The sequence below is a fragment of the Microtus oregoni genome, unplaced genomic scaffold, assembly GCF_018167655.1.
Source record: "Microtus oregoni isolate MIOR12 unplaced genomic scaffold, Mior012 000019F_ref0000042, whole genome shotgun sequence".
NCBI classification, from domain to species: Eukaryota; Metazoa; Chordata; class Mammalia; order Rodentia; family Cricetidae; genus Microtus; species Microtus oregoni.
Genome location: NW_024543078.1, coordinates 11,110,187 through 11,127,124, shown reverse-complemented (window position 1 = coordinate 11,127,124; position 16,938 = coordinate 11,110,187). Strand labels below are relative to the sequence as shown.

Sequence of the window (16,938 nt, the reverse complement as noted above, 5' to 3'; positions counted from 1 at the left end):
GCTACTCTCTATAGAAGCAATCTCAGTAGGGGACCAATTTGTAGACTATCAGCACCCAAGGGGAGAACTTGTAATTGCTGTGTGGTATGTCCCCCAACTAAGACTTTCCTATCCCTTTGAGCCTGAGGCTATGGAGTTAGGAAAGAACCCCACTCTCCTGCACAGACCTACTGATTCTCTAAATGCCCTAGACTGGCAAGTGGGGAGGCTGGGGAAGCTTTGTCAGTGCTCCTGAGTGAGTGGGGCACACAGGAGTAGTGGACATGCAGAAAGGGACTTTTTTTTTTTTGCGAGGGTCAGCGAGGGCAGCACACAGCATGAGTGCATTTTCAACAGCCTGCGTCTGTACTGCTCCCTCAGTGCATACAGCAGCCAGCAGTGGCACAGGGCACCCAGGCATTTTCCTCCAGAGTTTTCACTCTGGATGCTGGGAATCTGCGCCGTGCCAGTTTTCTTATAATTCTCTGTATTTCTTATAAGTATTTACTCTGTGTACACACTCGAGTGAAACACACATACACGCTTGTGCAAACACGCACTCACTTAGAGGCCAGAGGACAACTTGTGGTAATTGGATTCTCTCCTTTTACCAGGGGGCTTTGAACTCAGGCCTTCAGGGTTGGCAGCAAGCACTTCCACCCGGTGAACCTTCTTATACACCCTCTTTCAGTTGTTTGGAGGTCTGTGATGCCTTGTGGACCCCTTGAATGGTGGTACAGTGAGAGTATGTTTTCCTGAAGTGTGTATGTGGGTATGCTTACATGTGCGTATGTGGAGGCCAGAGTGTGTCTTCAGAGACTCAGTGGCTCTCCGTCCTACCGTGTGAGAAAATGGCCTCTCTAGCTTGGCTGCAGTGAGCTCCAGGCATTGTCTGTCTCCCAGTTTTCAGGCTCAGGAGTAAGCAGCCTCATGCTTGTGAACTTTCACAGTGAAGCCGTCTGCCCAGGCCCTATTGCGCATCTGGGAGCATCACACTTCATTCTGTTTATATCAGGCCTGCAGGAGATTTGAGAGTAGCAACGAACCATTCTGTTGGCAGGGACTTCTGGGGACAGGCTCAGGTGTGCTGCCTCATGGGACCAAGTGCCATTTCAGTGGATTGTAAGCACACCAAGTCTCAGCCATGCCGTGGCAGCAGGGATGAAGCCAAGGTCATGAGTTCCTCCCTGCAGCCCTCAGTGATTGAGCATTAGTACACACACGACAGTCTTTCCTGCTATGGTCTAGGCTCGGGCCAGGGGACTGTCGCCTGTCCTGGGGCTGTTGAACCACTTCTGGGCTGACAGGCTCCCACGTCCTGGAGTCACAAGGGCTGTTTGTAAGCCCCCTGTGCTCAGAGGCCTTGTGTCCCTGACATCTGTGGGCATCTCCCTGCCTGGCCAGGCATGTGGGATGGTTGGGCTCTGGTTCTTAGGCACTGTTCCAACCCAGCTCCCCACAGCCCTCAGAGGTTTGCTCTAGAGCCTGTCGTGCTCATAGCCTGGGAGACTGTGGTGAACATGTCATGCCATGGAAAGCACAGTGCTCTGAGCATGGGGAAGGTCTTGACTTTGTGCCTGGCAGAGGACAGAGTGGTCTGACTTTCTGATTGCAAGGTCGTAGTCAGATATGTCCCTGTGTCCTTACATGCTGTTGGTATTCCCAGTTTCCAGGGGTGGGACAACATGGAGTTCCTGGACTGGGGCGCTGTACAGTGGCCTGGGTGGAGGCTGTTTTCTCCTATTGCTGTCCCCCAGTCTATCTGAGGCACTTCCTAGGGTGGGGCTATCATCTGTATCCTGGTGTCTTGGACAGACCTCATGCTGAGGGTGGCCAGGCACCCTTTAAAATAAAGGGAGTGTCAAACTCCTGGTGTTTCTTAGTTACTTTAGCCATGATAGGATGAATCAGGGCCACTGGGTGGCACCCAGCACATTCCTGGGCTTCAAAAGCAGAGCTGTGTCTGCACCTGGCTGGTCAAGTGTGTCAGCAAGATGGGGTGGGCTCCACTATGAGCTTGGTCTCTGCTTCTCATGCTCCTTGGGGAGGGGCTCTCAAGCTTCCAGCAGCCCGTGGGTGTGATGAAGTACAGGCTGAGCTGGTTGCTCATGTGCCACCATGCCCTCTGGGCCCAGAGCTCAAGGTGCCTGTGTACAGGTCTGCTTCACCCCACAACCACACTAGGTACCAAGGCAGCTCTGTCCCTATACCCTTTCCTTAGGGGAGAGGTACTGCCCTGGGACCTCAGGAAGGTGCAAGACAAGTGGTTGAATTCTCTGTCCCTGAGTGTTCTTCAGGGATCCTTAGGGCTTCATATGAGCTGCAGTTCAGGCGCTGTCATGAACCCCTTGTCTCTGGGCTGCTGATCATGCACACAGTGTTATGTCCCCATATGTCCTGGGGCAGTTCTTGGCTCTGACTAACTCCTCACAGGTTCTCTCAAGTGGTGAGGCTCTTGGAGTTTGTATGGACATCTATATGATGGTTTCCTGCCTGTGCACACACTCCCAGGACAAAGGCTGGCCCAGGGAATTGTGTCCCTTCAGGAGTGAGTCCCCTGGAGGGAGCAGCCTGAGCTGTGGTCACACCAACAGTGCTTAAGTTGAGCATGGTCCTGCCTCCTCATCACCCATGCTGTAGATATTGCCATGCTGAGAGACAGGGAGAGGAGCTGCTCTGAGTCTGCAGGTCAGTGCCCTGACCTCAGTGTGGTCTGCAGGTTGTGTTTGCACATTGCCTTGTGGATCTCTTCTGGGGAGGTTTGCTGGGGAGGAGTGTCAGTTAAGCACCACACTGGAAAAATTTTGAGCCAGGCCCTAGTGCAATCACGAGCTTCCTGACTGTAGGCCTACACCATTCTCCACCATCTCCTGCCTCAGGGTGGCGCCATGCTAGTCACACAGCTGTGGTTTGCATCTTGCTCTGGGTGGCTGCTAGACGTGTAGGTGACACACTGGAGGCACTCAGATCTACCTGCCACCTTACCCCTGATGTGCGGAATTGCACATGATGTGCGGAACTGCACATGACGTGCAGATGTACATGGTCCTCGGATGTTGTCAGTGTTCTTGGAGGCCAGGCGGGATTATGGGGCACCCCCCGCCTCAACAACAGCAGAAAAAAACACGGGCTCTGGTTGGCATACTATGCTTGAATCTCAGGACTGATGGTGTCACAGTGGCTAAGTGACCTCTCAGGGTCTCGGGCTGTGAGCTTAGGTTCTGATGGGTTAGTGGACAAGGGCCCCTTTGTGGTGCATTCCATGCACATCTATTCATGTGTTTCCAGGGCTTTCAGCGCCAGCTCTACTTAGAGACTGGATAGTCAGTCCCAGGGGAAACCACGTTTTCATATCAGCCCTTTTGTCTCTGGTCAGTGGGTGACTTTGTATGTGCCTCATTTAATGTCTGTTGATTGTGGACATCATTGAGGTGGCTGAGCCGCCATTCTTGACCGGCCTGAATCATGCTGAGTCTAACAGTGTTTATCAGGATGTAGAGAGCACCTTGGCTGTTTGCACGTGGCCAGCCACACCTGAGGTCCATCCCACCTGTCTCCTGCACTCAGCATACTCTCAGGGGCTACCCTTAAACACCCTGTTGTCAGAAAGGATGAGATTTGTCAAGAGGCACTGGCAGCAGACAGGTTTGTTGCATGTCAGACTGTCCTGCAGAAGTTACAGACATGGGACCCCAGGTGGGGATCAGCCCTGCAGCTTTTCACCTGTTGTTGGGAATGGAGTGACCGTGGCAGCCACAGTGGCGTCTACGCGCTTGCACTGGTTCGTTCTGGGAGATGCTGGTGGAGGCACTGGCAGGGACCTGGGAGGAGTGGGGGGAGTGGTAGGAGTTGGGTTCTGGCTTCACTCCGTGACCAGCTCCTTCATGCTGGTTGCACCATTTTTCTTTTCACCTGTGATGAGACTTCCTGTGTCTGTGTGGCCTCAGCCATGCCTGCTCTCTATTTAAGCCATGGCCCTCCCCAAGGATGGATGGATGGATTCTCTTGTTGAGATTCTTGACATTCCCCGTTGGCTCACAGGGCTGGCATCTTCTGGTCACTGGTAATTTCTCTTTAGAGAACATGCTCCATTCTCAGATCTGCTGTTGCTACAAGCTCTTTGTGTATCCTGGCCTGATGCAGCCGGCAGGTGTCTTCTTCTGTCTGCAGTTGTTTTCTTATTTGTGTCCTTATGTACAAAGATCGCACCTTTCTATGAAATTTGGTTATCTGATTGCTTTTTTCAAGACAAGGTTTCTTTTCTGAGTTCAAGACCAGGCTGACCTTGAACTCAGATCCACCTACCTCTCTCTACTGAGTGCTGGGAGCTGGGATTAAAGGTGTGCACCACCAAGCATGGTTTTTCCATATATATATATAATTTGTGTGTGTGAATGACTGTGTTATCAGGTCTGTGACTCAGTTGCTGTCTGAGGTCATAGAGGCTGTTTTAGTTAGGTTTCTATTGCTGTGACAAAACACCATGATCAAAAAGTAAGCTGGGGAGGAAAGGGTTTATTAGGCTTAGACCTCAGCATTGCTGGTCATCATCTAAGGAAGTCGGGATGGGAATTTAAACAGGGCAGGAGCTGATGTAGAGACCATGGAGGGGTGCTGCTTACTGGTTTGTTCTCCATGGCTTGCTTGCTCAGCCTGCTTTCTTATAGAATCCAGGACCCAACATGGGCTGAGCCCTCCTGTATTGATCACTAAATGAGAAAATGCCTTACATTTCTCATGGATCTCATGGAGGTATTTCCTCAGCTGAGGCTCCGTCTTCTGATGACTTTAGCTTGTGTCAAGTTGACACAAAACCAGCCAGTACAGAAGCCGACCCTGAACGCTACACAAGTTTCACTTGTGGACTAATTTGGTGCTGGGGAAGGAGACTGGGCTTCACACATGCCTGGAAATGTGTTCACCTGTGGAACCCCGACCCTCCAGGGACAGTGTGTTTTCACACTTGTTTTTTTGAGACAAGGTCTCACTATGTAGCCCTGGCTGGCCTGGAGCTCGCTATGTAGATCAGACCCCAGCTGGCCTTCCGTTCACAGAGATGAGTCTGTCTCTGGTGTGCTGAGATCAATGGCTTATGCCATCATGCCCAACTTCATTTTTATGTGCATACATTTTATTATGCTTACTTATTTTGTGTGTATGCTTACCAGGAGGCCAGGGCTCAACATACAAAAATTCATTCTCGCTTTTCACCATATGGGTCCTGGGGATCAAACTCAGACTTGGCAGTAAACACCTTTACCTCTGGGACCATCTTGTTGAACTGTTTGGTTTATTTTAATACAGCACAAGGTCTCGGCACAGGGAGTGATACCTCCCACAGTGGGCAGGTTTTTCCTAATCAAGGTAGTCCGCATGGGTATGTCAGAGTCCTGCCTCCCGGGTACCTCCAGATCTTAGCGATGTGACAGCTGGCTGAGCCATCACAGCCCCACAGCTGCGCTTCAGTAGGGCCATTAGTGCTGAGCTTAGGTGCGTGTGCATGGATAGGGTTTCCTGAGTGTCCTTCTGTCATCCACAGCCAGCTCCTCATTGCTCTGGTGAGTTTCCAGTTGTTACTGTTGAGCGGGACATCTGTTATGGGTCCATTGTAAATGACTACTATTGGATTAGGAAGCCCAGTTCTAAAACTAAAAAAACAAAAGCTTTTCCTGCCTTTGTACACATGGTCCTGCGCAGTGTCTGCACACAGCACCTGTGAGTGCAGGGACCTCAGCAGCATCTGTGTCAGTTCAGTGGGAGCTGTTTCCTGACCACGGAGGAAGTGGCAGGGACTAACACAGCTTTCTTATATCACACCTGCCCCTACCTTCCTGTGCAGTTCTCTTTCATGATGAAGAGGTATTAAACTTTGTCAGAGGCTTTTTTTCTGCCACTATCAAGAACACCCTGAGGCTGCTCCCTTCCTGTCTCCAGTGCACCACTGCAGGTGGCTTTGTGTGTTCTGCCTTGCACCCCTGCCTCTCCTTGGGTGTGTGATGTATACCGTCTTCAGAGCTTGAGTCCGCTTGCTTGCCTAGTGTTTTCCCAGGGTACTTGCATCTGTGTTCATAGGCAGTGTCAGTTGGTGGCTTCCTGTGGTGTCCTTGGTTTCTATATGGGTTGATGCCAGTCACATAAACTGTGTTAAGGAGTGCTCACCCCTCTTCTTACCCTGCTGAGCTCAGTAGGATGAGCTGTTGTCTTTGTATGTTTCGTAGGGTGTGCCAGGGAGGCTTTGTGGTCCTAGATTCTGTTTGTCTGTGTCAGGATATGTTTATAGTCCCAAGCTGGCCTAGAATCCACTGTCCTCCTGCCTCAGCCTGCCCAGTACTGAGATGCAGGTGTTACTTCTGGCCTGTTGTTTCCAGGGAATTCCTGACAGCTGCCTGAGTCTCTTGTGTATGGTGAATCTTTTGAGAATTTCTACTTTTTTGTGTGAGGGAAAATTTTCATTTTATGTGTTTCAGTGTTTGCTTGCATGTCTGTCTGTGCACCGTATGTGTACCTGGTACCCAAGGTGGCCAGAAGAGGGCATTGGATCCCGTAGGCCTAGAGACTGATGGGTGCTGGGAACCAAACCTCGATGCTCTAGCTTTTGAGCTGGCTCTCTTGTGACTGGTCTGCTTTGCTGTAGAAAGATGCATGTTTTATCCAGGTGACTAATCTGTCCATGTGCATTGTTCATAGTGTCCCCTTAAGTTCCACTCTACTCTGTGTGCTCTGTGTTTGGTGTGTGAAGGCCACAGGTCAACATAAGTGTCTTCCCTGCCTTGCCCCTCATTTTAAGAAATTATTTTTACTTTATCTTTTAAAAAAAAAGCTTTTTTATTTTTACTTTATGTGCATTGGTATTTTTCCTGCCTGTGTGTCTATGTGAGGGTGTCAGATCCCCTGGAACTTGAGTTATAGTTGTGAGCTGCCATGTGGGTGCTAGGAATTGAACCCAGGTCTTCTGGAAGAGCAGTTGGTTGGTGCTCTTAACCACTGAGCCACTTTTCCAGCCCCTCTGGTCCTTAATTTTTGACACAGGGTCTCACTCCCTGAACCTGAGCTCACTGGTGGCTGGACAGGCTGATGAACAAACTCCTGAGCCCCTGTCTATGCTTCTCCATGGCTGGAGCCACAGGCATGTGCTGCCATTCCTGGCTCTCACACTTGGGTCTTTGTATGTTCTGTTTTAAGAAGCTATCTTATTTTATGGGCTTTTGTTTGTTGTTTTTAATGTACAAGTTTGTGTACCGTGTGTCCAGAACCATCAGGGATCAGAAGAAGCTGGTACTGGGTCACGTGAGTGCTCTTAACTGCCTACCGTGCTGTCTCCTGGCGGATTTGCCTACTGCTACAGGCTGGTTACAGTAAATGTCCTCACACAAGCCAGTTGGAGCTGAATGAGTCCCCCCCTCATCTTTGCTCTCAGTGCCGTTTTTCTTTTTATTCCGAGTCAAAGCCTCACTCTGTGCAGGCTAACCTGGTCTTTGCATCCTCCTCCTTCAGCCTCCTGCACACTGGATGACAAGTGCTACCTTGTGCTCAGCTCCCTGGTGACTCTTGTCTGAGTCTTTGCTTGCTGAAGAGTGTGTCACATGGTTTCGGCCTGGCATGAGGTTTCCCGGCCTCTCCCCCATCTCCATGGAACACCTGGCAGTCCTTCTTCCGGGGGTCCTACTGCATCTTCCTGTTCTGTTGCTGAACCCTGTGCTGTTGCTGGGAGCTGCTTCTCGTGTTGTGATTTGGAGAGCAGCCTGTGTCCCATCTCCACCTCACGCTTTCCCTGCACCTGTCCCAGGAGACCTCAGGGCCTTACACTGGAGGGAAGGAGGCTGGGGCCAACCAGGGTTGTGCTCAATGTCCCTGTCCCGCTCCTCTTGGACCAGGAAAGCCCTTCTCACAGCCACATTGATCTCTGGCGGGTTCCGAGATAGTTGTTCCCTGCTGACAACCACATGCCAGCCAGTGAGTCTCTTTCTTGGTTTAGGGCTGTGCACCTAGAAGCTGATTGATCTGACTGTGAAGATGGATAGACCCATGTGTCCTCAGTCTCCTAGGTCCATTGTGTGCCACTACAATCTCTCCTGGAGTCACATACCCATCACACTTGCACACTAAATAGGGGCCCACATGTTGGGTCTATAGTGGTTCTGATCCCCCCAGTTCCCCAAACACGGCCTGTTGAACTCATTCTGGCAACCTCTCATGTGTTTCCAGTCTCCACCTCTGCCTCTGGGTTGTCTGGCGGCAGTGTGAGGAACCCTTGGCTCTGGCTCTGCTGTGTGTGGGTCTGGGCCTAGCTTGGCAATGGATGCCTTTATAAACACTTGTCACTGGGCTTCGGTTTATCGGGGCAAGATGTGTCCAAGCTCCCAGTTCTTACATAGGTCTGCTCAGGCTCCGTGCTTTGTTGAAGGTATTCCCAGCATGTAATTCCTCACCTGAGCTGTGCACTGTAGGCTTCCTGTGGCTCTCCTTACTGCCCTGCTGTCACAGTGTTCCTCGGTGGCCCAAGTCCTTCCTCCTCCTGTCTGTTGGCTTTATTTTGGGTCAGGGCTTTGTGCAGTCTGGCTATCCTCAAGTTCTGTGTGGCCAAGGATGACTGAACTCTTTTGTGCTTGGGGTCATTCATTCTTTCTTCTCTTTTCTGCAAGATTTGTTTATTTTTGTTTTATGTGTATGAGTGTTTGCCTATGTGTATATCTGTGTGCCGTGTGTGTGCTTGTGCAGACCAGAAGAGGGTGTTTGGTCCTCAGGAGCTGGAGTTATCAGGCCATTGTGAGTCATGCTATGGGTGCTGGGAACAAGTGCTCTTAATCCAAGTCATCTCCAGGCCAGGTGGTGGGTCCCTGGACTGTCTCAGGATGCTTCCCGCCGTCACATGGGTCCTCTGTCCTGCAGGGTCCGTTGCTGTTCAGTCTTTCTCTTGCCGTTACTTCACTGTCCCTCACACCCAAGGATCTCCTGTCCTCCAGTCTCTTGTCCTGTCTTCCTTCAGGGTAGATGACACTTCTCTTGCTGTAGCAAAAGTAGGTGCCAGTGCACATTGCTGGGGCCCTAGAGGGAAAGCTTTTTCACCAGGTCTCTGGGAAGGCCTTGTGGGTATGGGTGGTATACCTACATGTGGCCTGATTCTGACCAGATGCCAGTGGGGCTCAGATTGTCCCTGATGCTACGGAAACCTGGGTACATAGCAAAGCCTGGTGGCACAGGTGACCCAGGGGAGGGCAGGAGAAAAGCCCATAGGACACAACGGGTACCAAAGAGCTCTGAGGAGAATGTGACAGAGCTGGGTGTATGCACTGAGCAGTTTGTAGTATAGAGAAGTGTAGAATTTGTGCAGAAGTGGAGAGCAGTCTGCCAGCTGCCAACTCGCCTGCAGCGCCTTTTCGCTACTCCCACAATGTTTGGACGTGAGCCCTGGCGACTCAGCTGGCTCAGTGTGTGACCTGTAAACAGTCCACTGCGTGTCTGTAGGAGATAAGACTGATGCCTCATCAGGGCGTCTACAGACCTGCACTGTGCTTCCTGGTACCTCATAGATGGGCAGCCTGTCTGAAGTGGTGGCTGAGGGTAGAACCCAGGGCCTCTTACATGCCAAGTACATGTGCTGTTATTGAGCCTCACCCAACCCAGGTGTGTGTCTGACTCTGTGTTTGTATCTGTATGTCTTTGTGTGTATCTGTCTTTTTTTCTCTGTGTGTATGTGTCTGTCTGTCTACCTATATGGCTTTTCCGCTTTGTATCTATGTTTTTTACTAGTCCATTTTGCTCAGAATTTAAAACAGCAATCAGGACAGGTCTTGGCTCTTTGGCTGGGTCTCAGGGGCTCTTTTTCCCCTCCCCTCCCCTCCCTTCTCCTCTCTCTGCCACCTCCCATCCTTGTTCACTCTTTTTCAGTGATGCTGCTTGTCACATAAGGGCATGATGCTGAGGATGGCCCCATTACAGCATCTCTTGTGAACTTGCAGTCATTTCAGGCCACACTCAGAATTATCTGACTGCTAACTGTGAGTCTGTGAACCAAGCTCGCAGCATACTGGGGTCCTCGTGGTGGCTGCTGTTCTCACAGTCAGGGTGGGAGATGGGCTCAGGTGCTTGGGGCCAGCCTGTCCCAAAGCCCTTTCTCCTGAGCTGTGTGCACTCCTGGACTCCTTGGCACCAGCACTGGTCTGGCCAGTTGGGTGGCATTGCAGTTTTCTGAGGCTAGAGAGATGCTGGCTCGCTGCCCACTGTGGCAATTACAGGTGGCTGCAGTGCATACACGAGGGGCCTGTGCTGAAGCTGCTTGGAGTTGAGGCAAATTGGGGGTCGACTGAAGTGTCTGTGGGCCTTAAACTCGGGGGATGGTTAGCACACTGCTGGCCCTCATGTCCTGGAGTGTAGCTCTCAGATGCTGCGTCCTCAGGGAGGCCCCTGTCTCCCTCTGTCATCCCTCACCTGTCCTGAGTCAGCAGGGGTAACTAAAGTGGAGAACAGGGCTCAGCCAGGAAGGAGCTTGCCATACTGGCATGAGGACTTGAGCACTGCATGTGTGTTGTGTGTCTATAATCCCTATGCTCCGATAGAGACCAAGGGTAAGTTCTAGATTTGGTGAGAACTTGCCTCATAAAATAGGGTACAGAGTAACTGAGGAAGACATTTTACACACACACACACGTGTGTGTGTGTGTGTGTGTGTGTGTGTGTGTGTGTGCACATGTCCAAGAACTTAGCCTTTTTCCCCTGTTGGGCCAGCTCTGCACAACCCTTCAAGGTACCGCCAGAGAGCAGCAGCTGGAAACGATGGGGTGCAGTTGGCCTGACCCTCCCGTTGGTGACTAAACTGGTGGTTAGTCCTCTTTCCTCTTCCCGTCACTGTCTCTGAGCCCCTCCCCCCACTTTGTTTGCTGAACACCCAAGGTATCCATTTGGTGCTGTCCAGTCCCACCCACTTGGGGTACTGGTTCATCTTGTGAGCAGTTTTTCTCAGCTGGGCACTGGATGCCAAGGGCACTGTCTGAGCTCACAGACCCTGTGCTGCACAGTAGCAACTCCCTCTTCTGTCGCTCCTCCTTGGCCCGCTTGTCTCCCTGATGTCCATTTTATAGGGAATGCAGGTTGACTGCCCGGTCATCTCCACAGCTAGACAGGCCCCCTCTGTGAATGGAGTGATATCTGGGACCCAGTTAAGGGTGGCCAGGGGAGGGAGTCAGTGCAAGATGCTGGCTTCTTGTCGCATCTGTGCTAGCCTGTCCCCTCATCTTCTGCTTCGTGTTGTGGCCAGAACAAGAGGGGGGCACAGTCCCCATTCGTCTAGGCCAGCCTGTCTGTTCCACAGGCTCTGCAGAAACCCATGTCCAAAAGTGAGATCCCCATCCTCAAGGTTAGCCTCACCCCTGTTGCCCTTCACTTGCAACACTAGAGGACCCATCCAGTGTCTGTGTTAGTGTTAGATGAACAAGGACATCCAGCGGTCACTCTGCTGCTGAGGGTTGTCACATAGCTGACTGACCCTGCTGTGAGTCACCCTGGGTCTCCAGAGCTTACACGCCACCATTGAGCAAACTGTGACCTACATATCCCCAGGAAACCAGGGAGACCCTGCCCCTTCCCTCACCCACTGGAGGAGCACTTAGCAGACTGGGGCCTGCCCTGCTGCCGCTCACAGAGGTTTCCTGTCCTGCAGCCTGACTTTCTGTGTGAGGTGTTGTTGTTTGCTAAGATTGCTTTTGTTTTCTGGGAGCTGAGTGTTTACTTTTAAATCTCACTGGTTAGCTAACATGTAGCTTACTGTGGGTTTAAATTTCCCGCTGCTGTCATTTGCTGAGCTGGGCCCATCTCCATAGAATTGGGAGTGGGGAAGTGGGGCCAAAGGCCTCTTATCCCTCAGGGAGTACTGGTCCTCCATCAGGGATGTTGAAGTATCTGTGCTCTCCTGCTAATACATCCAAAGAAGAAATCAGGGAGGAGGGGCTCTTTGAGGCTGGCCATTGCCTACCCAAGAATCCCCAACACCTGGGACTGCACAGACTGACTAGACACTCCCCGCCATGAGTCGGACGGGAGACTACTAGAGCCTCTGGTGTTCAGCTTGGAGGTGTCCACCCTGCGTGCCCAGCACTTGGCTGCTATGTGATGACTACTTCCCATCAGCCATGAATGGCTGCAGCAGTTACAGCTCCCATCTGGGCCTTGGGCATCTTGGATGCCCAGTTTACAGTCACCTTCTTGAACCTTCAGTTCTCAGCAGCTTCTGGAACTTTTAGGAACCAGGACTATCCCTCTTTTCTTGTTCCTGGTTGGTTTATGTGTTCCTTCCTTTCTTTTCTTTCTTTTTTTTTTCTTTTTTTCTTTTTTGGTTTTTCAAGGCAGGGTTTCTCTGTAGTTTTGGAGCCTGTCCTGGAACTCGCTCTGTAGACCAGGCTGACCTCGAACTCATAGGGATCCACATACCTTTGCCTTCTGGGATTAAAGGCGTGTGCCACGACCATCTGGTGTCCCTGGTTTCTTAAACTTGCCACCATCTCCCTCCATGTGGGTCCTCAGGCTTGCATGGTCAAGTGCCTGTCTCTGCTGAGCCACTTTCTGGTTGCAAGGTGAGGTGGGTTCCGTTCTGTTTCTCTTCATGTTGCTATCTAGTTGTACCATCACTGTTGTTTGATGAGGTTGTTTTGCCTCCATGAAACTGCCCTCACACCCATGTCACAAGTCAGTTGTCTGCCCTGTATCTGGGGATGGGTATCAGTGTGGTAGTGCTCTCCTTATCCTAGCTGTCAGGAAGTGGAATCAGGAACACTGAGAGTTCAAGGCCAGCCTGGAGTGTAGTTTGTTTACACACACCTGGCAGTGGGGCATCTAGTCACCATGAAAATGGTTCCTTGTGGCTTCCACACTACTGCACATAAAAAGCCTCTGGGTTTTGGTTTCTGTGGTGGCTCCTGAGGACCTCCTGTGGTAAAACCATGGGATCTGACCCCCATTCCTGCACTGCTCACAGGATTGAGACCTGAGGAGTGTGTTTGTGGGGGTCTGTAAGGAAAGTGCAGGGAGTGCCTTGCTGTATGAGACTTGAAGAAGAGCAACCTCACTGGTGCTTCGCGAGTTGAAGGGGAATCCCAGAGGCTCGGAGCCCTCTCGGGAGCGAAGGGCTCTATTATTAATGGCTGGAGAGATAGGAGGCGTGGGGCAGGCTTGGGAAGGCCCTGTCCTGTCCAGTGCTCTGGCTTCCTGCTCACTGCTGATGGAATTCCATGTTCTGTGTTCTAGGAGGAACCGAGGAAGGTCTGTTTCACCTATGACTTGTTCCTCAACTTGGAGGGCAACCCTCCTGTCAACCACCTGCGCTGCGAGAAGCTCACCTTCAACAATCCTACCACAGAGTTTCGCTGCAAGCTGCTCATGGCTGGCGGGGTGAGTGCGCCTGCCCGCCACCTCTGCTCTGTGCTGGCTGCTGGCATGGCTGGGCCTGGGTGGCCCTTAACTGGTGGGGCAGGCAGCAGCCTGAGGACGTGGAGGGGCCCATGGACAAGGGCAGACAACTACGATTCAACTGGCTGCTGAAGGAGAAGGTCGCAAAGCCACTTTCGGTGACCTAAGGTCACAGAGCATACCAAGGTGCTAGCCTAGGCCTGTGATGGTCTGGCAAGGGGTGTGAGAATATGGGGAGGGGCAGTGGGTAGTTTGTATGGCTACCTGTCGTCTTGTATGTCAGTGCACATGTGTGCATGCAGGTTATATGTGGCTTAAGAAATCATGGTGTTGTGAGCTGTAAGCACATCATGTGGTGTATCAGGTGCAGAGGTAGAGATGGGTGGGCTGTGTGGTGTCGTGTTTGAGATGTGTGTAAACATAGGACAGAGTATGTGGTAGTGTCTGAGATTGTGTGTGTGTGTGTGTGTGTGTGTGTGTGTGTGTGTAGGTATGGGGGTTTGTGGTATGGTAGGACTGGGGCTCTGGTGGTATCTGAGTGTGTGGCTAGCCCTCTTCCCTAGGTACATGGCAGCCAGCATATGTTTCTGGAGTCAGGCATCCCCTTTCTCTTGGTTCTGTATAGCCAGGTCTCTCAGGAACTCCCTCCTCAGAATGGAAGTGGTTGTGTTCAGGCAAGGGTTTAAGTGAGTTTCAAACCCTGCGTGCTGCCGATGAAGCTCTCTGACTGCCTATGTGGTGGCAGGGCAGTGGCAGCCTGGGATGGACGTGCAGACACGATACTGCTCTGCATTCAGGTCCTGGAATGACTGAGGGTATGTGGGTGTGTGCAGAGGCAGCTCCACCCTCTGCTGCCCTACACTAGGAATTGCGCATCCACAGCGTGTGTGGGCGTCCCCAGGGCCCCAGGTCAGCTTCTTGGGAGCGTCAGCGTCTCAGGCCTCTCCAAGCCTCTCAGGTGCCAGGGGAGGTATTACCCAAACTGTGGAGAAGGTTCTCAGGGCATCATCTGACACAGCATAGGAGGAACAGGGAGGGAAGCTGTGTTCAGCCGGCCTTGAAGAGAAACTGCAGTGAGGTCCTAGAGTGCTCCTAGGGAGCTGGCCAGCCAGACACTTTCAGCCTCAGGTGGCCTGGCTATGGGACGATGGCTCTCAGGTGACTCCCAGGACCAGGTAACTGTGACTCTGTGTTGTTGGCCTTCTGGGTTGTGAATGTCTGTGGGGGTAATGCTTGTCTAGGAGCTGTGGGCACTGGGGAACTGGAGGTGACATCATGTTAGGGTCACATGTTCTTGCAGTGGCTCCAGGTTCTATACTTGACTTTGTCCCTAGGAAGGAGCAGACTGGGGTCCATCACTGCCATAGCCAGGCAGCCAGCAGTGCCCAGCTTGGTCTCGTCCGCTTGTGGCCTGGGGTTGTTTGTACCAGGTAACCTGGCCCATGTGGCGTCTTGTCTGTGTGCCGTCCCCATCTGGCCTCGGGCATCTTGGCAGGGAACACAAGCTGCTGGCCCTGGAGGCCAAGCTGGCTGGCAAGTGGAAAAGAATGCAAGCCATGCAGGGACCATTGAAGCCTGGCTACCCTGGAGCTGGGTTTTCCTGCACTCTGCTCCTACCCTGTCCTAGAAGTCGCTTTCTCATAGGACCAGTGTCCTGGGACTAGAACCTCACAGGTGCTTCTAGGAACTGGTGTTCACAAGGCCCAGCTGGGGACACACAGCCTTCATAGGAGCCTCACCTCTGTTGTGGTTGGGCAGGCTCCAGTGAGCAAGTCACAGCAGGGCAGGTCAAGTTCCTGCCCTCTTCCAGTGCAGTGTCGAGTGGTGTGGGGCATCCCCATCCCCAGAGGACAGGTGTGTCTGGTTGCAGAGCCCAGGTGCTCAGGGCTGAACGTCACTTTTTTGGCCAGCCTGAGCCCTTTTCTTACAGCCCCATCCTCCCTCTGTTTGCTGCATTCTATGCAGTATCGTGTCCTCAATTGTTGGCCTCCATCTTTATGTGACTTTGCTGTTTGGAGTCCATTCCCAAACTACTGCTTGTGTCTTGAGATCTGCTGAAGCCGGGCAGTACTTCTGGGCCTCAGGCCAGTCCTCATCTCAGCCCGCGACCCTGAGCTGGCTGGTGCTCGCAGTGACCAGCTCTGGCCACTTAAGCTTTTCTCTTACCCCCTCTTGCCCTTGGCCCTGTTCTTGGCCTCTGCCTTGCTGCTTGGGCTCTATGTGGCCAGCTGCAACTGCCTGTACCTGAAGTGAGAAAAGTTTGTCCCCAGCCACATCTGTGCTAATCCCTCAGAAGCCACTTTGCTGCCACCAGCTTCTGCCTCTCCTGCTGTGCCTCCCTCCAGCCTCCTCCTCTGTGCTCAGCACAGCCTGTGGCCCCAGCTGCATCTCTTGCTTTGCCACAGACTCTGAATCTTCTTGACCAGGGTTGCAGTCTGCTGGCTAGGGTCCATCCTGGAGGCCTTAAGGCCATCTTGGTCCCTGCCACTGTCCATCATAAGGATAAACCTGTGACTCTTCTGGGCAGCTGGCCTCCGGCTTCCTTCTCCCTCCCCAGGAGGCCAGCTCCACGGCCGCCAGCCCATCGCCTGGGGCCTGTGGATAACCTCTGTCTCTTCTTTGTCACTAGGTGATGGTAATGCCCGAAGGAGTGGACACGGTGTCCAGGCCCAGCCCCGACTACCCCATGTTACCCACAATTCCACTCTCTGCCTTCTCTGACCCCAAGAAGAACAAACCGTCCCACGGCTCCAAGGTTAGTGAGGTGGAAGGCCAACGTTGCGGAGCATGGACCTGGCCACTGGCAATTGCAGGCCATTTCCACCATCTGCTGAGCCTGGCCTGCACACCTGCCGCCTACATCCCGAGCCTCTGCTCCTGATCCTTGTCGCTTCGCTAGCTAGCGTCAAGGAATAGTGCTTGTGATCTGGCTGTTCATCCTGCACCCTGCTCCTCTTGAGTCAGGCCTCCTGGGCCCTCTTTCCTGCTCAGCAGTGATTTGGTCACTGGGCAGGGCATCTCCATCAGTGGTCCCTTAGCTACCTTCTAGCTCCAACAAGGCCAGACCAAACCTGCCCTTGCCACTTCTAGCTCTGCTGGTCAGCAGTGCTGGCCTAAAACCGATTTGGGGGATTCAGGGAATAGCATGTATGCGATTGAGCTGAATCCCAAGGACACGTATTTCGTTCCATCACTTGACCTTCCGGAAGGTTCTCGGTGGGCCTCCTGGAGCAGCCACCCCAGCCACACGCTGCCCAATGCTATCAGCACCACCATGGCATCTGAACCTAGTACCCTGGGCCCACCACCCAGGCTAGGACCACCCAGACCTCACAACATGTGGGCTTGGCCTTTTGGGGACACTTCTCGGCGTGACCTTGTTTATCCTTCATTTCACATTCTTGCTTCACTTGCCTGTAGGGCATTGTCAGCGGGGCGTCTGTGAGACTCAAGCACCCTTGGGCCATCTTATCCATGGATACCACAGGAAGAGAAGAAAGCACTAGGCAGGCTCTTTCCAGCTCTTTCCACAAGGCTAGCAGGCCTGTATCATCCTCAAGC

At 52.5% G+C, this 16,938-nt stretch overlaps 1 protein-coding gene across 3 annotated transcripts in view; it reads left to right on the top strand.

Moving 5' to 3' along the window:
* Mllt1 (MLLT1 super elongation complex subunit) overlaps nt 1–16,938 on the top strand; it is a 42,658-nt gene that overhangs the window by 16,138 nt on the left and 9,582 nt on the right. For 2 of the 3 annotated variants that reach the window (XM_041669665.1, XM_041669664.1), the window contains exons 4-5: nt 13,216–13,359; nt 16,007–16,132. In XM_041669665.1, coding sequence (XP_041525599.1) covers nt 13,216–13,359; nt 16,007–16,132 — 270 coding nt within the window. The remainder of the gene's footprint in view (nt 1–13,215; nt 13,360–16,006; nt 16,133–16,938) is intronic. The other variant, XM_041669666.1, reaches the window with a different exon arrangement.